Source organism: Mustelus asterias, unplaced genomic scaffold (assembly GCF_964213995.1).
Source record: "Mustelus asterias unplaced genomic scaffold, sMusAst1.hap1.1 HAP1_SCAFFOLD_193, whole genome shotgun sequence".
NCBI lineage: Eukaryota > Metazoa > Chordata > Chondrichthyes > Carcharhiniformes > Triakidae > Mustelus > Mustelus asterias.
Window position 1 is genome coordinate 155,761 of NW_027590186.1, and position 24,967 is coordinate 180,727.

A 24,967-nucleotide genomic window follows, 5' to 3' on the forward strand; every position below is an offset into this window, starting at 1 on the left:
CAACCTCCTGTAAAGGGAAAGGAGCTGAACCTATACCTGGGAAATTTAGAGAGTTTTGGGACTCTGTAACTGGAATTAGAGCCAAATATGTGGAGGGGGGAAATGTTTTATTTTATTTTATTTATTATTGTCACATGTATTAACATAGTGAAAAGTATTGTTTCTTGCACATTATCCAGACAAAGCATACCGTTCATAGAGAAGGAAACAAGAGAGTGCAGAATGTAGTGTTACAGTTATAGCTAGGGTGCAGAGAAAGATCAACTTCATGCAAGGTAGGTCCATTCAGAAGTCTGACAGCAGCAGGGACAAAGCTGTTCTTGTGTCGGTTGGTACGTGACCTCAGACTTTTGTATCTTTTTCCCTATGGAAGAAGGTGGAAGAGAGAATGTCCGGGGTGCGTGGGGTTCTTAATTATGCTGGCTGCTTTGCCAAGGCAGCGAGCAGTGTAATCAGAGTCAATGGATGGGAGGCTGGTTTGTGATGCTTGTAAATATTTGTAAACATTTGTAAATCTTTGTGATTTTGTGGAACCTGTTGTTATTGTCTGAACTATTTAAAGTCAAATTTATCCTGTCTGCTCAAGTACCATTGTCTGTGAATGCATGCTTCATTTATGTTGATTTTAGTTTGATTATTGCAGTAAAAGTATGAAATGAATGAAACCTTATTCTTTGGTTTATTCCATTGGGATTGTCTGGGAAATTGTTTATTTGAAGATTATCAGTCTCTATGGAGATCATAACAGAGGTATTTCTAGTTTTGTTATTGTACATGTTAGATGTATTATTTTTGGTGCTGCAGTAAAGTACATTTATTTTTTATTTCTATTCTTAGAATATAGTAATGTAGTTGTGTTATATATTTCCAGTCAGTGAGACATTGCAGCACAAAAAGAGTCCATTTGGCAACTCGAGTCCATGTCAACTCTCCATAGAACAATCCAGTGGGTCCCATTCCCCCTCTGTATCACTGTCCTACAGGTTTATTTCTTTTGAATGACCAACATCATTTGAAATCATGGGTTCTCTCTGCTTCCACCATCCACATGTGGAGTGAATTCCAGTTTATGACCACTTGAAGTCCAAACAAACTTTCTACACATATTCCCGACCTCTCTCTAATAACGTAATATAGCACTTTTACACAAATTATAGTCCAGTTCTATATGAATATAAGGGATATATAGGTGAACAGCTTGCCTGAAGATTTTCAGGTCTTTGTGCCCTGGAGTGTGAACCAGCAGCTTCAGCAGAATCGGGAGGGTGAATATTCGGTGCAGAATGTGTGGGACAGAAATTTACAACTTTTCAGGAATAAAAGAATAGAAAATAGTTTAAATGAATCGAGAATTGTCCATTCTGAATTTATTTTCTATGTGCATGGTGTTGACTTTTGAAAACTTCTTTCACAGGATATTAGAAGGGGAGGATTTGCAGGACAGAAATATCAAAACAAAACATTACGTTCAGATCTGACAGAGTCACTCGATTAATCACAACGTGAATATCATTGGCCTTTGACTCGAGAAGAATTGTTTATTGTTTGTTTTTTTTTCTGTGGAAAAAGATTGAACATTAGTGTGACTGGAAAAGCACTGAGAAGTACAAACCTGAGTGTGTGTTCAGGTTACACAGCCTGAAAAGCATTGCCCCATTTACATTGAGAGGGAGTGTACATCTGTTCTCGGTGAGGACGAGGCTTCAACTGATTGTCAAACCTGGAGGGACAGAAGGCCTCCCGCATCAGGGAGAAACAGTGGAAATGTGGGGACTGTGGAAAAAGATTCAAAGCACCGTGTGAGCTGGAGATTCATCGACACAGTCACACTGGGGAGAAGCCATTCACCTGCCCTGATTGTGGGAAAGGGTTCTCTCAGTTATCCAACCTGGTGACACATCAGAAAATTCACACTGGGGAGAGGCCATTCACCTGCTCTGAATGTGGGAAGGGTTTCACTGATTCATCCCGTCTTCTGACACACGGACGCATTCACACGGGGGAGAGGCCTTTCACCTGCATTGAGTGTGGGAAGAGGTTCGGGGATTCATCCAGCCTCCGGAGACACAAGCGAGTTCACACTGGGGAGAGGTCATTTGCTTGCTCAGTGTGTGGGAAGGGATTCACTCTTTCATCCAACCTGCGGAGACACCAGCGAATACACACCGGGCAGAGGCCGTACACCTGCTCTGACTGTGGGAAGGGATTCACTCGGTCATCTCACCTGCTGATACATCAGCGAGTCCACACCGGGGAGAGGCCGTTCACCTGCACCGTGTGTGGGAAAGGATTCAGTGCATCATTTACCCTACAGAACCACCAGGCAGTTCACACTGGGGAGAGGTCATTCACCTGCTCCGTGTGTGGGAAGGGATTCACTCAGTTATCAACCTTGCTGCGACATCAAGCAGTTCACACTGGAGTGAGGCCATTCCCCTGCTCTGTGTGTGGGAAGGGATTTACTCGGTCCACCAGTCTGCTGACACACCAGCGAATTCACTCTGGAGAGAGACCGTTCAGTTGCACTGAGTGTGGGAAGGGATTCACTGATTCCTCCAGCCTCTGGAAACACCGGCGAGTTCACACCGGGGAGAGGCCATTCACCTGCTGTGTGTGTGGGAAAGGATTCACTGAGTCATCCAGTCTGCGCGCACACCGTCGAGTTCACACTGGGGAGAAGCCTTTCACCTGCTCTGAATGTGGGAAGGGATTTGCTGATCCTTCCAGCCTGCGGAAACACAAGCAAGTTCACACGGAGGAGAGAGGCTGTTCACCTGCTCGGAGTGTAGGAAAGGATTCACTGAGTCATCCAACCTGCTGAGACATTATGGCAGTCACACCGATTAGAGACCTTTTAAATACTCTGACTGTGGGTGTTAATTGTATAATTTGGGGTTAAATATATACAAGCAGTGGACATTGATTAGATGTTTACATGAGCACATATAGACACTTACTGACAGAGCATGGAATGGTATTAGGAGTTATATACCTGCAATGTTTCACTCTGTGAATAAATCTATACCAAGTAAAGATTGGAACCAGTTTCCTCCTTCACCAGAAAGCGGTCAGGATTATAACGTGGTGACAGAGAATGTTTAAAAATACCTGACGTTTCCAATCTGAATGTTTGAGAAGGAATAATGAAAGCTTTGATAAAAATCAGAAGGGGAAGATGCAAATTATCTTAAAACTACACAGACAATTTGTTCACACTACTTGCCAAAGATTAAAAATCCTGCTTCAAGATGCAGGAGCAGTTGATGAAGAGTATCTGAGACTCATACAAGAGACAAAGTGTACAATGTATAAAAATTATTGGAGGATGCCATCACATCCCAACAGTGAACCTTCCCTTGGCCCTTGGGGCTGGAGCTGTGGCACCAGCTCAGTTTCTGAATGATGAGTTTTGAGACGTGTGAAAACATGAACATTCTGGTCAGGAACACGGCAGCTGAAAGTCCTTTCAGTGATGGACTCTGTGAAAGGAATCACTCGGTGATCGATGAAATGCTGCAGAAAATCTCAGCTGATCAGCCAAACTGCAAGTTGATAACTGCACTGGCCTGGACGATTCATGTAAAGAATTCACTTCAGAGATGGTTGGAGAGTATAATCCCTGTTAATTGGTCTGCGGGAAAAATTCCAAATGACCCTCTGTGCTGGGGATAACCCTCCTGATTCAGAAGGGACGACAATTAGTACAATTTTTATTCATTTATCTGATTGTTTCACTGGTGCTCAAGCTAAGAAATTATTGTAGATCCTCGATGAGGGGTGTCTTACAATGTAATACTTTGTACAAAATAAAGACCATCATGGTTTTATTTTCCAAATAGTTTTGAAATATTGTTTGTTGTTATAATTCGGGTCGAGAACATTAACGTTCAGTGAGAAATCCAAACACTCATCACAAGATTCCAGGTTTTTAAACAAAATCAAACTTCACTGAATATAAACAGAATATTTAAAACCAGCTCGATGAATTATATTTTGTAAAGATTTATGCTGTAAACTCAGTTCTAACTCAAAACATGAACTCTGTTTTCACTCTCTACAGATGCTGCCAGACCTGCTGAGATTTTGCAGCATTTTTCCTTTTTTGTACTTTTTAAACCCTTACTCCTCGACAAGAATGCCCTTATACTTAATATCTTGAATGTGCATTCACTTCTGTTCCTGGGACAATCCCAAAGGTATGTCAAAGCTCCCAGAATTCACTTTAATTCTCCTCAGTATTCCAGCTATTCTCCGGGCTCCAAGATTTCATGAGGATCCTTCTATTAGCTTTCGGCTAAACAACTCTCCAACTTTCCTTTGAGATTTCAAAATTAACTCAAAACATGGACTCCTCAATCCAAGCATGGACTTCACTGCCTTCTTGCTGAGGGATTTAAACATTGGGAACACCCATGGTTTCTAATGACCTCCTCGGCTTCTGGTCCCACAGCTGGTTCACAGCTCCTGGTCCCACAGCTGGTTCACAGCTCCCGCTCCCACCGCTGGATCACAGCTCCCGCTCCCACCGCTGGTTCACAGCTCCCGCTCCCACAGCTGGTTCACAGCTCCCGCTCCCACAGCTGGTTCACAGCTCCCGGTCCCACAGCTGGTTCACAGCTCCCGCTCCCACAGCTGGTTCACAGCTCCTGGTCCCACAGCTGGTTCACAGCTCCCGGTCCCACAGCTGGTTCACAGCTCCCGCTCCCACAGCTGGTTCACAGCTCTCGGTCCCACAGCTGGTTCACAGCTACCGCTCCCACAGCTGGTTCACAGCTCCCGCTCCCACAGCTGGTTCACAGCTCCCGCTCCCACAGCTCCCGGTCCCACAGCTCCCGGTCCCACAGCTCCAAGCTAACTGCAGACTGCCTGCTTTCTGTGAAAAACACCCAGAATTCCAACCAAGACCACCCTGAATCACTTATCCTCATGCTAACAGGCCAGTAGGGATGTCCAAAATATGTTTAAATTAATTAACTTTTAGTTTCAGAACCAAACCTTTTTTCTTGAGGTCTGCGTGAAGAATTCCCCTCTCTAACAAAGACAGGAAAAAAATTGTCAGACCCAATGTCTCCAGCTAAAAGAGCCCAGCTGCCGTGTTACACTTGTTCTTACCCTTCTCGCTTTGACTTCTCAAACCAACATGGGCCACACCTTGTGACTGCGAATTCCCTCAGGGCGTTTTTATCAGATTCTCAACCCAGGTTTTCCAGTTGTTACATTTTTTTAAAAATCCGAAATTAATATTTCTGAAACACATGAATTATTAAACTAGATCTTCACAACATATTCCCTGGAAGAAATGGAAATGTATCACTCTATAATATCCCATTGAGAATATTACAATGTACAGCATACTGTATATCTTAACAACAGCCATGGCCTAATCGAATTGTGGAGCAGGCTCGAAGGGCCAAATGGCCGACTCCTGTTCCTAAATCCACTGTTTTCCTGTGTTTAACTATCTTATAACCTGCAATAGACACAATAATCCCTCCATTGTCCACTTCACATTCACAAGTCCAGCTTGGTAACAGCACACTGCTGGGTTCCATGTCCAGGAATCTCAGTCCACTGAAGATGGAAAATATTATTGGTTTCAGTGTTTTCTGGAAGTTTTCTTTCAATAATTATCGTAATTTTTAATAATTATAGTTTCTTCTGCAAGAGGACAGTCCTCATTGCTGTTCAGTTGTGGATTTCCAATTCTGAAAACAGTCTGTTCAGAGTTCACATTTTGAACTTCACTTTCTTCCATATTTGTAGCTCCTCCATTGTTTAAATCCAAAGAGAATATTCCAGTCAATTCCACATTGAAATGTCTTCTTCTTGCTCTGTTGTAGCTGCAGCTTCATTTTTAATTTCATTTCCCAGAATCAAACATTCTGGATTCTCTTTTGGAGAGAGCAAGTTCAAAATGGCTTCTTTCTGTGCCAACAACTCGTTCCTTCATTGGACAAAATCTTATTTAGCCATTTTAAGAATGTTGTTAAAATGCTTTTTATGTTAAGCAAAAAGCTCTGATATTCTTGTTTGGAGCATTTTGGATCTTGGGTTTCAGAAATTGGGGAATTGAGAACAGAAGCAGGGAAGTTATTCTGATAGTTTCTAAAGCTCTGGTGAGGCCACAACAGAATACTGAGCCCAGTTCTGGTCACCATACCTTAGGAAGGATGTGAGGGTCCTTGAGAGAATCTAGAGGAGATTTACCACAATGGTTCCAGAGATGAGGAAGATGACGCGAATGTGGAACTCGCTACCAGTGAGTGGTTGAGGTGAATAACATGGATACATTGAAGAGGAAGCTAGATACATACATGAGGGAGAAAGGAATAGAAGGATATGCTGATGGGGGGAGATGAAGAGGGGTGGGTGGAGGCTCATGTGGAGCATAAATACTGACACAGACCAATTGAGCCGACTGGCCTGGCCCTGTGCTGTCGACTCAATGGAACAGAGACAAATATATTTATTTTCGATTTACCTCCTGTTTGTGGATCATCTCAGTAAAATGTGCACTCCCAAATTCAAACAGCATCGACCCACTGGCAGCAAAGCCGTGAGGTTGGTCAGGCCAGCAGAAAGAAACCCTCCGACCCTCTCACTTCAGCAACTGTCAGAATGAACATGGTTCAGTCCTGGATGTGATTAACAGCAGCAAGAACAGCAGAATCCAACCCCTGTAATCACTTGTGAACTTGCTGGTGTCTTAGCAGGTGAGACGACCGTTTAAATCTATTCCCACACTCGGAGCAGCTGAACGGCCTCTCCCCAGTGTGAACTCGCTGGTGTGTGAGCAGATTGGAGATCTGAGTGAATCCCTTCCCACAGTCAGAGCAAGTGAATGGCCTCTCCCCAGTATGAACTCGCTGGTGTGCCAACAGGGTGGATGAATGACTGAAACCCTTCCTGCACACAGAGCAGGTGAAGGGTGTCTCCCCAGTGTGAACTCGCTGGTGTATTAGCAGTTGGGATGATGTTCTAAATCTCTTCACGCAGTAAGAGCAGCTGAACGGTCTGTCCTCAGTGTGAATGCGCTGGTGGCCCATCAGAGTCTGAGAGCTTTTGAAGCTACGCCCACAGTCTGAGCATTTAAACAGTCTCTCATTCGTGTGGGTGACACGGTGTGTCTGCAGGGTGGATGAATGACTGAATCCCTTCCCACACACACAGCAGGTGAACGGCCTCTCCCCAGAGTGAACTCGCCGGTGCCTCCACAGGGTGGAACGATCGCTGAATCCTTTCCCACAGTCTGAGCAGGCGAAAGGCCTCTCCCCGGTGTGAACTCGCTGGTGGGTCAGCAGGCTGGATAACTGAGTGAATCCTTTCCCACACACGGAGCAGGTGAACGGCCTCTCCCCAGAATGAACTCGCTGGTGTCTCAGCAGGGTGGTTGATATACTGAATCCCTTCCCACACACGGAGCAGGTGAACGGCCTCTCCCCAGTGTGAACTCGTCGATGTGTGTCCAGTGCAGATGGGCACTGGAATCCCTTCCCACAGTCCCCGCATTTCCATGGTCTCTCCATGGTGCCAGTGTCCTTTTGATAATGAGTTGATTCCACATCCAAGTACAGAACACATGTACAGTTTCTCCTCGCTGTGAATGGGGTGATGTTTTTCAGGCCGTGTTACTGGTTGAAACTCTTTCCACAGTCAGTTCACTGGAACACTCTCACTCAGGTGTGTGGGGTCTCCATTCTTGTCCAGTCACACTGATGTTTGAAATCTTTTCCCACAGACAGAACAAACATTTCTTCTCATACATTCAAACGGCAATTATATTCAGGTCCTGATGAATCCAGTGACTTTGTAACATCTTGTTGTGACGTTTGGTGTGAGATTTCAGTCTGTAAATTCTCTCCTTCTAATATCCTGTTTATAGAAGTTATCAGTGTAAGTATAGGACTGAAATTCAAAACAGACCATTCTAGTTTCCATGAAATATTCTTTGCTTTCTCATTCCCTAAAGTTGTAAATCTCCATCCCACACACTCTCCCCCCCATTGTCATACTGCTGTACCTCATACACACCCTCCCAATTCTCCTGAAGGTGCTGATTCAGGCTGATTGACAGACCTATGCTCCTGTCCAGTACAAAGAGACCTGAAAATCTTCATGCAGGCTGCTAGCCAATGTCCACATTACTAAACATATTATTTGATCAGCAATAGAAAGGAGATGTGAGGAACAATTTTATTCACGAGTGGTCACGACCTGACCTCACTGCTTCTGTGCTTGGTGGAATCAGAAATGATCAATGATTTGAAAAATAAATCAGATAGGTGTGAAGGAATTAAAAAGGGAACAGAGTTATGGAGGGGAAATGGGACTGAGTGGATTGATGTACAGAGAGTCAGCATGGACTCCTTCCAACTATCACTGGAATATATACAAAATTTCAGGCAATGTAGTGGAAGACATGCCCTGTCTACATCAACGGCGACGAAGTGGAAATGGTTGAGAGCTCAAGTTTCTCGGTGTTCAGATCACAACAACCTGTCCCTCTATACTGCTGCTTTAGTTAAGAAAGCCCACCAACGCCTCGACTTTCTCAGGAGGCGAAGGAAATTCGACATGTCAACATGTCAGCTACGACTCTCACCAATTTTTACAGGGACACCACAGAAAGCATCCCATCCAGTTGTATCACAGCTTGGTATTGCTGCTGCTCTGGCCAAGAGCGCAAGAAGCTACAAGGGGTGCGAATGTGGCCCAGTCCATCACGCAAATCAGCCTCTTATCCATTGACACTGTCTACATTTCCTATTGCCTCAGAAAAGCAGCCAGCATAATCAAGGACCCCACTTATCCTGGACATTCTCTTGTCTCTCTTCTTCCGTCGGTAAAAAGATACAAAAGTCTGAGGTCACACACCAACCGACTCAAGAACAGCTTCTTCCCTGCTGCTGCCATCGGACTTTTACAAACAAAGAACAAAGAAAATTACAGCACAGGAACAGGCCCTTCGACCTTTCAAGCCTGCACCGACCATGTTGCCCGACTGAACTAAAACCCCCTACCCTTCCGGGGACCATATCTCTCTATTCCCATCCTATTCATGTATTTGTCAAGATGCCCCTTAAAAGTAACCATCATATCTGCTTCCACTACCTCCCCCGGCAGCAAGTTCCAGGCACCCACCACCCTCTGTGTAAAAAACCTGCCTCATACATCTCCTTTAAACCTTGCCCCTCACACATTAAACCTGTGTCCCCTAGTAAGTGACTCTTCCATCCTGGGAAAAGGTTTCTGACTATCCACTCTGTCCATGCGGCACGGTAGCACAGTGGTTAGCACCACTGCTTCACAGCTCCAGGGGCCCGGGTTCGATTCCCGGCTCGGGTCACTGTCTGTGTGGAGTTTGCACATTCTCCTCGTGTCTGTGTGGGTTTCCTCCGGGTGCTCCGGTTTCCTCCCACAGTCCAAAGATGTGCGGGTTAGGTTGATTGGTCCGTGCTAAAATTGCCCCTTAGTGTCCTGAGATGCGTAGGTTAGAGGGATTAGCGGGTAAATATGTAGGGGTGTGGGGGTAGGGCCTGGGTGGGATTGTGGTCGGTGCAGACTCGATGGGTCAAATGGCCTCTTTCTGCACTGTAGGGTTTCTATGATTCTATGCCCCTCATAATCTTGTAGACTTCCAGTGAGAACAAACCAAGTTTCTCCAACCTCTCCTCATAACTAATACCCTCCATACCAGGCAACATCCTGGTAAATCTTTTCTGTACCCTCTCCAAAGCCCCCTCCTTTTGAATGGACCGACCTCATATTAAGCTGATCTTTCTCTTCACCCTTTCTGTAACTGTAACACTATATTCTGCACTCTCTCCTACTCCCCTATGTACTCTATGAACAGTATGCTTTGTCTGTATACCGCGCAAGAAACAATACTTTTCACTGTATCCCAATACATGTGACAATAAATCAAATCAAACCCATTGCTGCATTTCCTTCCTGAAGCCACATTTGTCCAGTGGGGCCTGGCCCCGGGAGAAAGCGCTGCAGCTGCCGTTGTGTTGGGTGTTGAGGCGGTGCCGCTAGTTCCTTATTGGGGGTGTTGAAGCCTCCACTGGGTGTGTGGAGCCTCCCCTCCCACCCACTGCCCCTAACGCTGCCTCCGCTTATCCGCCTCCTTCCCGCCTGAAGATCAGACAAACAAGCGCCTGTCCCTGGACATGAGCCGCACTGCGCATGCTCAACGTCACAATGCCCGGGACTGATTGACGGCGGCTCCGGGCCAATAGGTAAAGGGGGCGGGGCTGGAGGACTGAGCGGGAGCGGGTGGTCCTCCAACCAGAGTGAATGGGGGAGGGTCTGAAGCATGCGCAGTGTGCGTAATGGCGGCGGACGGACGGTTTTAGTTTGGATCCGAGATTAGTTCAAGGTGGAGAGCGGCGCGTAGAGAGCGATGAATGTGGCGGGTGGGTGGAGAGGCTTCGTAAACATGTTATTCAAACCCAAACTTCGGAAAATAACTTCCCGGGCGCCCAGTTAGTACCAAACTAGTGGCGCAACTTGTCGCGTTGGGCCTGGGCTGACGGCCGCCAATCTGTCGGTGGCAATGTCCATCAGTGCGCATGTGCGGCCGGCATCTTTGTCAGGGGCGAAGTGTAGCAGCAGGCAGGCGCGGAAGCCATATTTGTAGGGGGCAGTACGGCGCAGGAGCGGCGACCTTTGTGACCTGAACCCCCTGCAGTCCATGTGGTGCAGGTATATCCACCCTGCTGGTCGGGAGGGAATTCCAGCATTTTGTCCCAGCGACTGCGAAGGAACGGTGATATATTTCCAAGTCAGGATGGTGAGTGACTTGGAGGGGAGTTTGCAGCTGGTGGTGTTCCCATGCCTCTGTTGCCTTTGTCCTTTTAGATGGAAGTGGTTGTGTGTTTGGAAGGTGCTGTCTAAGGACCTTTGGTGAATTCGTGCAGTGCGTCTTGTAGACCGTACACACGGCTGCTACTGAGCTTCGGTGAGAGGAACTTGTTTCCCATTGTTCAGAATGGTGACAACTTGTCCATCAAACTGCATAAACCCTGTAAGGATGAAGAATAAGTATGGCAAGTTTTGGGACCCTTGGATAACGAGCGATATTGTCAGCCTAGTCAAAGAGAAAAAGGAAGCATTTGTCAAGGCTAGGAGGCTGGGAACACACGAAGCAAGTGTGGAATACAAGGAAATTAGAAAGAAACTTAAGCAAGGAGTAAGGAGGGATAAAAGGGGTCATGAAAAATCATTGGCCAGCAGGATTAAGGAAAATTCCAAGGCTTTTTATACATATATAAAGAGCAAGAGGGTAGCCAGGGAGAGAGTTGGCCCACTCAAGGACAGGGGAGGGAATCTATGCATGGAACCAGAGGAAATGGTCGAGGTATTAAATGAGTACTTTGCGTCAGTATTCACCAAAGAGAAGGACTTGGTGGTGGATGATGAATCTGGGAAAGGGTGTATAAATAGTTTGAGTCATGTTCAGATCAAAAAGGAGGAGGTATTGGGGTTCTTGAGAAACATTAAGGTTGACAAGTCCCCAGGGCCTGATGGGATATACCCCAAAATACTGAGAGAGGCAAGGGAGGAAATTGCTGGGACCTTGAGGGAAATCTTTGTATCCTCACTGGCTACAGGGGAGGTACAGTAAGAAGTCTCACAGGAGGTCCCAGAGGATTGGAGAATAGCCAATGTTGTTCCTTTGCTTAAGAAGGGAAGCAAGATTAATCCAGGTAATTACAGGCCGGTGAGCCTTACGTCAATGGTAGGGAAATTATTGGAGAGGATTCTTCGAGACAGGATTTACTCCCACTTGGAAATAAGTGGATGTATTAGCAAGAGGCAACCTGGTTTTGTGAAGGGGCGTTCATGTCTCTAACTTGATCGAGTTTTTCGAGGAAGTGATGAAGATGATTGATGAGGGTAGGGCAGTGGATGTTGTCTACATCGACTTCAGTAAGGCCTTTGACAAGGTCCCTCGTGGCAGACTGGTGCAGAAGGTGAAGTCGCATGGGATCAGAGGTGAACTGGCAAGGGATACAGAACTGGCTCGGTCATAGAAGACAGAGGGTAGCAGTGGAACGGTGCGTTTCTGAATGGAGAGCTGGGACAAGTGGCGTTCCTCAGGGATCAGTGCTGGGACCTTTGCTGTTCGTAATATATATAAATGATTTTGAAGAAAATGTAACTGGTTTGATCAGTAAGTTTGCGGATGACACAAAGGCTGGTGGATTTGTGGATAGCGATGAGGACTATCAGAGGCTACAGCAGATATAGATCGGTTGGAGACTTGGGCGGAGAGATTGCAGATGGAGTTTAATCCAGACAAATGTGAGGTAATGCATTTTGGAAAGTTTAATAAAGATAGGAAATGTACAGTAAATGGCAGAACTCTTAAGAGTATTGATAGGCAGAGGGATCTGGGTGTACAGGTACACAGGTCACAAAGTGGCAACACAGGTGGAGAAGGTAATCAAGAAGGCATACGGCATGCTTGCCTTCATCAGCCGGGGCATTGAGTTTAAAAATTGACAAGTCATGTTGCAGTTTTATAGAACCTTAGTTAGGCCGCACTTGGAGTATAGTGTTCAATTCTGGTCACCACACTACCAGAAGGATGTGGAGGCTTTGGAGAGGGTACAGAAAAGATTTACCAGGATGTTACCTGGCATGGAGGGCATTAGCTATGAGGAGAGGTTGGAGAAACTTGGTTTGTTTTCACTGGAACGACCGAGGTTGAAGGGAGACCTGATAGAAGTCTACAAGATTATGAGGGGCATGGACAGAGTGGATAGTCAGAAGCTTTTTCCCAGGATGGAAGAGTCAATTACTCGAGGGCATAGGTGTAAGGGGCAAGGTTTAAAGGAGATGTACGAGGCAAGTTTTTTTCCACAGAGGGTGGTGGGTGCCTGGAACTCGCTGCCGGGGGAGGTAATGGAAGCAGATACAACAGTGAATTTTAAGGGGCATCTGGATAAATACATGAATAGGATGGGAATAGAGGGATATGGTCCCCGGAAGGGTAGGGGGTTTTAGTTCAGTTGGGCAGCATGGTCGGTGCAGGCTTGGAGAGCCAAAGGGCCTGTTCCTGTGCTGTAATTTTCTTTGTTCTCTGAGTCCCACTGTCTTCTTGATCAGACAGAGTGGTGCCAGAGCAGGAAAGAAAAGGAAGCAAATCCTGCTCTCCGAATCCCACTCCCTCATGGAACGTCCTGGCATCATAGAATTCCTACAGAGCAGAAGGAGGCCATTTGGCCATCGAGTCTGCACCAACTACAATCCCATCAAGGACCTATCCCCATAACCCTATACATTTACCCTAGCTAGTCCCCCTGACAGTAAGGGGCAATTTAGCATGGCTAATCCACCTAATCCACACATCTTTGGATTGTAGGAAGAAACCGGAGCACCCGGAGGAAACCCACACAGACACCGGGAGAATGTACAAACTCCACTCAGGTGACCCAAGCTGGGAATCGAACCCAGGCCCCTGGCACTGTGAGCCAGCAGTGCTAACCAACTGTGCCACTCTCTCTCCAACAGAGCATTTTACGCCCGCTCTATCCCCGTAACCCCACCAATCCCCCTAACCTGCACATCTTTCGACGCTAAGGGGCAATTTAGGATGGCGAATCCAGCTAACCTAGACATCTTTTTGGCTAAGTATTTATAGATCTGTGGGTTTGTTCAGTCACATGAAGAACCATGGTGAAACTCTCAACCCTAAGTAGACATGAGCGACATGGTGGCACAGTGGTTAGCACTTCTGCCTCACAATGCCAGGGATCCAGTTTCAGTTCCTGGCTTGGGTGACTTAAGTTAATTTATTTATTAGTGTCACAAGTAAGCTTACTTTAAAACTGCAATTAAGTTACTGTGAAATTCTGTGGAGTTTATATGTTTTCCTTGCATCTGCGTGGGTTTCCTCCGGGTGCTCCAGTTTCTCCCCCACAGTCCAAAGATGTGCAGGTTAGGTGGATTGACCATGATAAATTTCCCCTTAGTTTCCCAAGATGTGGAGATAAGGGGACTTGGCTAAGATAAATCTGTGAGGCTACGGGGATAGGTCATAGAGGTTTACAGCATGGAAACAGGCCCTTCGGCCCAATTTATCCATGCTGCCCTTTTTTTTTAAACCCCTAAGCTAGTCCCAATTGCCTGCATTTGGCCCATATCCCTCTATACCCATCTTACCCATGTAACTGTCTAAACGCTTTTTAAAAGACAAAATTGTACCTGCCTCTACTACTACCTCTGGCAGCTTGTTCCAGACACTCACCACCCTCTGCGTGAAAAAATTGCCCCTTTGAACCCTTTTGTATCTCTCCCCTCTCACCTTAAACCTATGCCCTCTAGTTTTAGACTCCCCTACCTTTGGGAAAAGATATTGACTATCTAGCTGATCTATGCCCCTCATTATTTTATAGACCTCTATAAGATCACTCTTCAGCTTCCTACGCTCCAGAGAAAAAAGTCCCAATCTATCCAGCCTCTCCTTATAACTCAACCACCAAGTCCTGTTAGCATCCGAGTAAATCTCTTCTGCATTCTTCCTAGTTTAATAATATCCTTTCTATAACAGGGTGACCAGAACTGTACACAGTATTCCAAGTGTGGCCTTACCAATGTCTTGGGTGGGCAAGAGGGCCTGGGTAAAGTACTCTGTCAGAGAGTCAGTGTCGACTCAATGGGTCGAATGGCCTCCTCCTGCACTGTAGGGATTCTATGATGATAAATATCATCCTCAAATCGAGGGACTGTTGACAATGACGACAATCAAGGTGCAACAGGGAGTTAGTGTGGATATCCTGGTCTTAGGAGAATCTGTTAAAATCCTGGTTTATTTGTACAAATATAAAATCCCTCTCCTCTGTTCTGCTCCCAAATCCTCTCTCACTTTCCTCCCCTCAAAGAGGACAGAGTCTTGTGAAGACCCAGACCGTGTGGCAGCTTCCCTTCCCTGAAGAACCTCAGTGAGTCAGTTGTGTTTTATATGACAATCCAGCAGTTTTTATGGTCACTCTTTCCTCGTGCCGGCCCCACAAATTACTGCATTCATTCAGCTCCATTTCACAACCTGTTTTTGTGGGTTCTCTCTCACTCACTCTTTTCTGTTTTAAATCAGTTTTATAGGGTCTTCAAAGGGGAAGGTTTGTATTAGGGAGACGGGAAACCAAACATCACATCAGGATCCGACAAAGTTGCCCAAGTTATTGTAACTGAATATCATCGAGTATTGAACATGGAAGGAAAAAGCACCGTTCAGAGTGGGGAGAAACCGTACACCTGTTCTGTGTGTGGACGAGGCTTCAGTCGATCCTCAGGCTTGTCGCAACATAAATGTGTTCACACTTGGAAGGAGTCATTTTGTTCCCCATCTGAGCTGGAAATTCATCAACGCACTAATGCTGAGAAACCATTGACTTGCTCCGAGTGTGGGAAGGGATTCAGTGATTTATCCAGCCTGCTGAGACACCGGCGAGTTCACACTGGGGAGAGGCCATTCAGCTGTACTGTGTGTGGGAAAGGATTCAATGATTTATCCAACCAGTTGAAGCACCAGCGAATTCACGCTTTGGAGAAACCATTCACCTGCCCCAAGTGTGGGAAAGGATTCACTGATTCATCCAACATGTTGAGACATCAGCGAGTTCACGCAGACAAGAGACCATTTAAATGTCAGGAATGTGGGAAGGGCTTTAAAGGTTCTGAGGATCTGATGTGCCATCAGCGAGTTCACTCTGACGAGAGACCTTTCCAATGTCTGGACTGTGGGAAGTGTTATAAAAGACGCTGGGATCTGATTGGCCATCAGCGAGTTCACTCTGACGAGAGACCGTTCAGGTGCTCCAGCTGTGGGACTGGGTTCAGGCGATCATCTGAACTCACTGTACACCAGCGCACTCACACCAAGAAAAGACCATTCACCTGCTCCGAATGTGGAAAGGGATTCACTCGGTCATCCTACCTGCTGAGACACCAGCAACTTCATGTGTAACTACAGTGACTGGATTTTGCTGTTAATCACATCCAGGACTGAACCGTGTTCATTGGGGTCTGTTTCTGCTCCTATTTCGAATCTCCAGCCCAGTTACAGGGGCTAATATTTTTGCTTTGAAAAAATAGTTTGTGTAAAGTACACTGTGCTGAATCTTTTTAATAGCTGTTACAAGTTAGTTCCTTTTAAAATTCTCACCCCCTCCCCTGTCTCCTCCATCCTCACCTCCAACAACAAGTGTGAGGAGCTCAAAGAGCTTTTTGTCACTAAGATTGAGGCAATCTGATCAGCTGCCTCTGCTGCTTCCCTCTCACACTCGGCCAAACTGTCCTCCACTAAGTCTGGAACTCGCATCTTTTTCCAGTTTCCCTCCCATCTCTCCCTTATGTCCTGTCAGACCTCAGCTTGTCCATGACATTCCCCCCCCTTCCCCCACCCCCCACTATGTTCCATTGACCTTATTCCTACGAAGCTGTTGACCATTCACCTCCTCCATATTAATCAATACTCTTTACAGTTCTCATTCTCTTCTAGTCCTCGCCTTCTCACCTTTAAATCCATTGTCACCACACACTCTGAAAAAACAATCTTTGACCTCCTCTCCAACCTCCTTTTCCTCTCCATCGCCCCTGAACTCAGTGTCCCCCGAGGATCTATCCTTGGCCCCTCCTATTTCCCATCTACAAGCTGCCACTAGGTGACATCATCCAAAAGCACCGTGCTGGTTTTCACCTGTACACTGACAACACCCAGCTCGACCTCACCCCCATCCCCCTCCATTCCTCCACTGTTACTAAATTAACAAACTGCTTATCCCACGTACACTACTGGATGAGCAGAAATTCCTTCCAGTTAAAAATTGGGAAGATCAGTCACCACTACAATTCCCTAACTACTGAGTCCATCCCTCTCCCTGGGAACTGTCTGAGGCTGAACCACATTCTTCACAATCTCCGTGCTAGATTTGATGTCAAGATGAGTTTCTGACCACATTTCCACCCCATCACTGATCCTAGATATTTCAATCTCCATAATGTCGCCTGTCTCCACCCCACCTGCTGCTGAAACCCTCATCCATACCCGTGTTACCCTTAAACTGGATGATTCCAATCCATTCCTGACCAGCCTCTCTCACTCACCCCACCCCCACATTAAACATGTCTTTTTTATTCATTTGTGGACCGTGGGCATCGCTGGCTGCCCAGCAATAATTCTCCATCCCTAATTGGCCCTGGAGAGCAGGTGAGGGTCAGCCACATTGCTGTGGGTCTGGAGTCACATGTAGGCCAGACCAGGTAAGGACAGCAGATTTCCTTCCCTAAAGGACGTTAGTGAACTAGATGGGTTTTTACAACAATCGACAATAGTTTCATGGTCATCAGTAGATTCTTAATTCCAGATATTTTTTATTGAATTCAAATTCCACCACCTGCCGTGGCAGGATTCGAACCGGGGTCCCCAGAACATTGACAATAGTCTAGCGACAATACCACCAGCCCATCGCCTCCCCACACTTGTGATTATCCAAAACTCTGCTGCCCGTGTGCTGTTCACCCATCACATCCTGTGCTCACTGGACTACATCGGGTCCACATCAGGTAATGCATTGATTTTAACATTTGCATCCTTGTTTTCAAATCCCTCCACGGCCTGTCCTTCCCAATCTCTAATCTCCAATAACACACCCTCTGAGATATCTGTGCTCTTCTCATTCTGGCCACTTGAACATCTCTGATTTTAATTACTCCATCATTAATGTCTGTGTCCTGGTGTGAAGTTCTGAAATTCCCTCCCTAAACCTCTCCACCCCTCCATTCCCTCCCTCCTGATTAAAGATTCTCATTAAAATCTCCCACTCCTATCAAGCTTTGGACAGTATGTGGGGTTGTCGAGCTCTCCTGAGCTGAGATTGGAGCTGATTGAGCTGTGGGCCTGTAGTGGACCTCGAAGAACCGCTGTCTGGAATCTTTCCTCAATTCACTGACTCCCAGTGTGACTCAGTGTTTTGTTACAAAATTCCTCTGAAGCACCTTGGGATGTTTTATTACAATAAATATGTTCTATAAATACAAGTTGTTGTTGATCCCAGCAGTCAGTTTGTGTACAGTAAGATTCCACAAACAGCAATCCGACCAACCGATTAATCCATGGTGATGTTCGTTAAAACATGAATGTTGGTCCCACTGCACGGTGCCATAGTGGTTAGCACTGCTGCCTCACAGTGCCAGGGACCCGGGTTCAATTCCGGCCTCAGGTCACTGTTTGTGTGGAGTCTGCACGTTCTCCCCGTGTCTGCGTGCGTTTCCTCCGGGTGCTCCGGTTTCCTCCCACATTCTGAAAGATGTGTTGGTTAAGTGCATTAATCCAAACAGGCGCCAGACTGTGGCAACTCGGGGAATTTCACAGTAACTTCATTACAGTGTTAATGTAAGCCTTACTTGTGACTAATAAACTTCATAGATCATTCATGACCTCATTGAAATGCGGAAGGGATTCCAGGATCTGAATGGTTCACTCCTATTGTTCTCTTTGTCACTTGTTTCTGTGTTGTAATGATTATCGCATTCGCCGAACATGCGAATGGTCCCCCGTTCGAAACCGGGCAGAAGCATTCATTAAGTGACGGAAATCTGCATAATTTCAGTTTGTTACTGAACATTATCCGAGCCTCAATGTTGCAACCGTATAAACCTTTTCAGTTTTCTAAAAATCCTTTTGTTGTTGTTTTGTTTGCACTTCAGCCCCACACTCCTGATCTATGGGCACCCGGTACAAGGGAGAGGGGGGTGGATGGAGGAGGAGGACCTCCTCGTGAACCTGCTCCTGGGCCTGGGAAGGTGTGCCATCTACAAGTCCAGGCAGCGGGCGACCGAGGGGATCGTCCAACCTGCCTGTCTGCCCCTCTACTGCAGCTATATTTGTGACCGGGTGTCCCTGGAGAGGGAGAATGCAGTGTCCGAGGGCACAGTTGATGCCTTCCGTGCCCGCTGGGCACCACAGGGACTGGGTGTCCCCCTTAATCACATTTTAATTTGGTGTTTTAAGTTTCCTTTGCGCTTAGTTTTTTTGTTTCGGGCGGTTCCCCACCTTTTAGGGAGCTGCCCCTTTTGTGTTGCCCCAAAGTTAATTTGATTTTGTTTATTTGGTTGGACCCAAAAAATGTCCCGAATTGTTGAGGGTCAGTCAACATTGCTGTGGGTCTGGAGTCACATGTAGGCCAGACCAGGTAAGGACAGCAGATTTCCTTCCCTAAAGGACATGAGCGAACCAGATGGGTTTTTCCAACAATCGACAATAATTTCATGGTCATCAGTAGATTCTTAATTCCAGATATTTTTTATTGAATTCCATGGTGGTGAGAACCCGGGTCCCCAGAACATTGACAATAGTCTAGCGACAATACCACCAGCCCATCGCCTCCCCACATTTGTGATTATCCAAAACTCTGCTGCCCGTGTGCTGTTCACCATCACATCCTATGCTCACTGAACTACATCGGGTCCACATCAGGTAATGCATTGATTTTAACATTTGCATCCTTGTTTTCAAATCCCTCCATGGCCTGTCCTTCCCAATCTCTAATCTCCAATAACACACCCTCTGAGATATCTGTGCTCTTCTCATTCTGGCCTCTTGAACATCTCTGATTTTAATTACTCCATCATTAATGTCTGTGTCCTGGTGTGAAGTTCTGAAATTCCCTCCCTAAACCTCTCTGTCCCTCCATTCCCTCCCTCCTGATTAAAGATTCTCGTTAAAATCTCCCACTCCTATCAAGCTTTTGACCATCTGTTCACATATCACCCAGTGTGACTCAGTATTTTGTTACAAAATTCCTCTGAGGCACCTTGGGATGTTTTATTACATTAAACGTGTTCTTTAAATACAAGTTGTTACTGATCCTGGCAGTCAGTTTGTACACAGTAAGATTCCACAAACAGCAATCAGACCAACTGATCAATCCATGGTGATGTTAGTTAAAACACGAATTTTGGTCCCACTGCACGGTGGCACAGTGGTTAGCACTGCTGCCTCGCAGCGCCAGGGACCTGGGTTCAATTCTGGCCTCAGGTCACTGTCTGTGTAGAGTTTGCACATTCTCCCCGTGTCTGTGTGAGTTGCCTCCGGGTGCTCTGGTTTCCTCCCACAGTCCATAGATGTGCCGGTTAGGTTGATTGGCCATGCTAAATTGACCCTAGTGTCAGGGATTTGCAGAGGGTTTAATAATATCCTTTCTATAATAGGGTGACCAGAATTGCACACAGTATTCGAAGTGTGGCCTCACCAATGTCTTGTACAACTTGTACAGGGCGGCACGGTAGCACAGTGGTTAGCAGTGGGTGGACTCTGAGGCTTTTTCCCAGGGTGGAAATGGCTGCTCCGAGAGGACACAGGTTTAAGGTGCTGGGGGGTAGGTACAGGGGAAATGTTAGGGGGAAGTTTTTCACACAGAGGGTGGTGGGCGAGTGGAATCGGCTGCCGTCAGTGGTGGTGGAGGCAAACTCAATAGGGTCTTTTAAGAGACTCCTGGATGAGTACATGGGACTTAATAGGATGGAGGGTTATAGGTAGGCCGAAAAGGTAGGGATATGTTCGGCACAACTTGTGGGGCCGAAGGGCCTGTTTTGTGCTGTAGTTTTTCTATGTTTCTATAAATCACAGATTACCCAAAAAGGGTGTTGAGTTCAGAAGTGATTTGAAGTATTTCATTGAGAAGCAACACTTTGAATATGATGCAGAAGCCAAATAAACAGGAAAAACCCACAAACTGGCAGATGAGAATGGTTTACCAGTCCCAGAGGACAAACAGACAGATGACACAGAGAGAGTGCTGGTCTCTGTAGCTGGTGGCTGCAGTCTCCTCTGAATGGTTTACTGGTGTGAGCCAGAGTGCGGGTGTTGGGCTGAAGTCAGTACGGATCACTACAAAATCTCTTTGCTCTCAAGAGCCTGTTTTAAACTTCACACAGGCAGCTGGTTTATGTACGGGTCATGAGATCCGATCGTATCAGGGTTAGAAATCTCTTGTTTCAGGGTCTAGAGACATTGTCCTTGGCAGAGATAACAGGCCTGTCCTGTGTTTCAAAAACAGAAAATGCTGGAAAATTTTAGCTGGTCTGACAGTATCTGTGGAGAGAAAATAGAGCCGATGTTTCGAGTCTGGATGACCCTTTATCAGAGCTGTGATGGAAGCTTTCTTCATAAGACAGAGAGTGAGCTACTTCTATAATCCAGAAATTTGTGAAAATTTTATAAAGTTATTAGATAGCAATTTCTTACAATCCGTTACTTGGATTGAACTTGTCTCCACTCCCGGGCTGAGGGGAATTCTGTACCAGATGGGAGAGGTAACATTTGGGAACTCTCGAATTGTAAAGTTTGTACCAAAGATCAATTTGGGATTGAAGTAAGAAGTTCAGAATCCTGTTGTAAATTAATTTCTGATGCGAGTTGCTGAATTATGGGGAAAGGTCGCAGACAGAGGTTCTTAAAGGGACACTGCAGCCCCGGGAGCACAATCAGCTCTAGATCCAGAATATTAAACTCCAGCCCAGTTACTGAGTATAAACAAACTCCAGCTGTCAGAATGAAAGGGCCTGGTTGTCATTAACAGCAGCAATAACAGCAGAATCCAATCCCTGCCCTCACTTGTGAACTCGCTGGTGTTTCAGCAGCTGAGATGAATCAATGAATCCCTTCCCACACTCGAAGCAGGTGAACGGCCTCTCCCCAGTGTGAGCTCGCTGGTGTACAGTGAGACTGCCTGAGTGTCTGAAACTCTTTCCACAGTCAGTGCAGCTGAATGGTTTCTCCTCAGTGTGAACTCGCTGGTGTTTCAGCAGGTGGATGAAAGCCTAAAGCTCATTCCACAGTCAGTGCAGCTGAATGGTTTCTCCCCGGAGTGAACTCGCTGGTGTGCCACTAGGTTAGAGGAATTAATGAATCCCTTCCCACACTCGGAGCAGGTGAACGGCCTCTCCCCAGTGTGAGCTCGCTGGTGTACAGTGAGACTGCCTGAGTGTCTGAAACTCTTTCCACAGTCAGTGCAGCTGAATGGCCTCTCCCCAGTGTGAACTCGCTGGTGTTTCAGCAGGTGGATGAAAGCCTAAAGCTCATTCCACAGTCAGTGCAGCTGAATGGTTTCTCCCCGGAGTGAACTCGCTGGTGTGCCACTAGGTTAGAGGAATTAATGAATCCCTTCCCACACACGGAGCAGGTGAACGGCCTCTCCGCAGTGTGAACCCGCCGGTGTAACGCTAGATTGTATGACTTGAATGAACCTTTTCCCACACACAGAGCAGCTGAACGGCCTCTCTCCAGTGTGAACACGCTGATGTAATGCTAAGTTGGATGACTGAGTGAAATCCTTCCCACATATGGAGCAGGTGAAGGGTCTCTCCCCAGTGGGTGCGTCGATGTGTTTCCAGTTTGGATGGGCAAGTGAATGCTTTCCCACAGTCCCCACATATCCACGGTTTCTCTGTGGTGTCGGTGTCATCATGTCTCTCCATGTTGATGATCAGTTGAAGCCTCGTCCACACACACAACACGTGTACAGTTTCTCCCCGCTGTGAACAGTGTGATTTTTTTTCAGGCTGTGTAACTGTTTAAAGCTCTTTCCACACTCAGTGCACTGGAACACTCTCCCTCGGGTGTGTGTGTGTGTCTCGGTGCTTTCCCAGTCACACAGATTTATGAAATCTTTTCCCACAGACAGAAGAGACAAACATTTTTCCTTCCACATTCAAAGATCAATGATATTCAGCTCCTGATGAATCGAGTGACTCTCAGATTTTGACATGATGTTTGTTCTGACTTTCCTGTCTGGAATCCTCTCCCTCTCACCCCCTGTAAAAGGAGTTTACAGAAGTTATCAGTGTAAATAGAGGATAGAAATTCGGAGCAGACAATTCTAGTTTCTGTGGAAGCTTTCAAGGGAACAGAGGAATTAGGAGCAGAAGTCGGTAAATTCAGCTCTTCGAGCCTGTTCCACCATTCAATCAGATCATGGCTGATCTCTCCCTGGTCTCAAATCCACCTGTTTATACTCCAGATTCTTTACAATAAATACCAACATCCCATTTGCCTTTTTTATTACTTGCTGCACCTGCAGACCGACTTTCTGTGATTCATGAACATAGACACCCAGATCCCTCTGCCTGGACACATTTTGAATCTGCTTTCCATTTAGATAATTTGTCTTTCCATTTTTTTCTGTCAGTGGATAACCTCACACCGGTCCACACTAAACTCCATCTGCCAAACTTTCACCCATTCTCCTAACCTATCTATATCCATCTGTGGAATCTTTATATCCTCTTCACTGTCTGCTTTCCCACCTATTTTAGTGTCATCTGCAAATTTTGCTACGTTACACTCTGTCCCTGCTTGCAGATCATTTATATAGATTGTCGAGTTGAGGTCCGAGGACTGACCCCTGCAGCACCCCATTAGTTACATTTTGCCAGCCAGAGAAGGACCCATTTATCCCGACCCTCTGCTTTCTGTCAGTGAGCCAATCCTCAATCCAATCTAGTACTATACCCCCAATCCCCTGCGATCTCAACTTCTGGATTAGTCTTTCATGTAGCACCTTGTCAAACGACTTCTGGAAGTCTATATATACCACATCCACAGGTTCCCCACTATCCACCTTGCTGGTTCTGTCCTCAAAGAATTCAAGCAAGCTTGTCAAACATGACTTACCCTGCATAAAACCATGCTGACAATAATGGATTGAGCTTTGCCATTCCAAATAATAACATAAGAAATAGGAGCAGGAGTAGGCCATCTCGCCCCTCGAGCCTGCCCCGCCATTCAATAAGATCATGGCTGATCTGATAGTGGTTTAGTTCCACTTACCCGCCCGCTCCCCATAACCCTTAATTCCCTTATTGATCAGAAATCTATCTACCTGTGACTTAAACATATTTAACGAGGTAGCCTCCACTGCTTCAATGGGCAGAGAATTCCAGAGATTCACTACCCTCTGAGAGAAGAAGTTCCTCCTCAACTCTGTTCTAAACTGACTCCCCCTTATTTTGAGGCTGTGTCCTCTAGTTCTTGTTTCCTTTCTAAGTGGAAGGAATCTCTCTGCCTCTACCCTGTCTAGCCCCTTCATTATCTTATATGTCTCTATAAGATCTCCCCTCAGCCTTCTAAACTCCAATGAGTACAGGCCCAATCTACTCAATCTCTCCTCATAAGCTAACTTCCTCATCTCCGGTATCAACCTGGTGAACCTTCTCTGTACTCCCTCCAAGGCCAATACATCCTTCCGCAAATAAGGGGACCAAAATTGCACACAGTACTCTAGTTGCGGCCCCACCAGTACCGTGTACAATTGCAGCAAGACCTCCCTGCTTTTATACTCCATCCCTCTTGCGATAAAGGCCAACATTCCATTTGTCTTCTTGATCACCTGCTGCACCTGCAAACTGAGTTTTTGCGATTCATGCACAAGGACCCCCAGGTCCCTCTGCACAGTAGCATGTTGTAATTTTCCACCATTTAAATAATAGTCCATTTTACTATTATTCCTTCCAAAGCGGATAACCTCACACTTGTCAACGTTATACTCCATCTGCCAGATCCTCGCCCACTCACTTAGCCTATCCAAATCTCTCTGCAGACTTTCCACATCCTCCACGCAATTCGCTTTCCCACTCATCTTTGTGTCATCCACAAACTTTGTTACCCTACACTCGGTCCTCTCCTCCAGATCATCTATGTATATGGTAAATAGTTGAGGCCCCAGCACCGATCCCTGCGGCACGCCACTGGTCACCAACTGCCAACCAGAAAAGCACCCATTTATTCCAACTCTCTGCTTCCTGTTAGATAGCCAATCCCCAATCCACGCCAACACCTTACCCCTAACTCCGTGTACCCCAATCTTCTGCAGCAACCTTTTGTGAGGCACCTTATCGAACGCCTTCTGGAAATTCAAAAACACCATTTCCACTGGTTCCCCTCTGTCAACTGCACTCG

The 24,967-nt window shown here is 46.3% G+C and overlaps 2 protein-coding genes across 2 annotated transcripts in view; one reads left to right on the forward strand and one right to left on the reverse strand.

Annotated features, from left to right (window-relative positions):
- The window catches only part of LOC144485388 (uncharacterized), a 29,525-nt gene extending 13,136 nt beyond the window's left edge, over positions 1-16,389 (forward strand). The window contains exons 3-4 of the mRNA XM_078203576.1: positions 1,825-2,788; positions 15,140-16,389. Of these exons, the coding sequence (XP_078059702.1) occupies positions 1,825-2,788; positions 15,140-15,976 (1,801 nt within the window). The 3' untranslated portion in view covers positions 15,977-16,389. The remainder of the gene's footprint in view (positions 1-1,824; positions 2,789-15,139) is intronic.
- LOC144485395 (uncharacterized) lies at positions 3,812-10,086 on the reverse strand. Its single transcript, XM_078203586.1, has 2 exons — positions 9,933-10,086; positions 3,812-7,872 (listed from the first exon to the last, which is right to left on the reverse strand). Exon 2 carries the CDS (start codon positions 7,524-7,526, stop codon positions 6,684-6,686), a length of 843 nt encoding a protein of 280 aa, XP_078059712.1. The 5' UTR covers positions 7,527-7,872; positions 9,933-10,086; the 3' UTR covers positions 3,812-6,683.
- Positions 16,390-24,967: the final 8,578 nt, after the last annotated feature.

Bases quoted from the DNA above. Each gene is read 5' to 3' on its own strand.
- LOC144485395 (XM_078203586.1), bottom strand. From the start codon at position 7,526: ATGGAGAGACCATGGAAATGCGGGGACTGTGGGAAGGGATTCCAGTGC.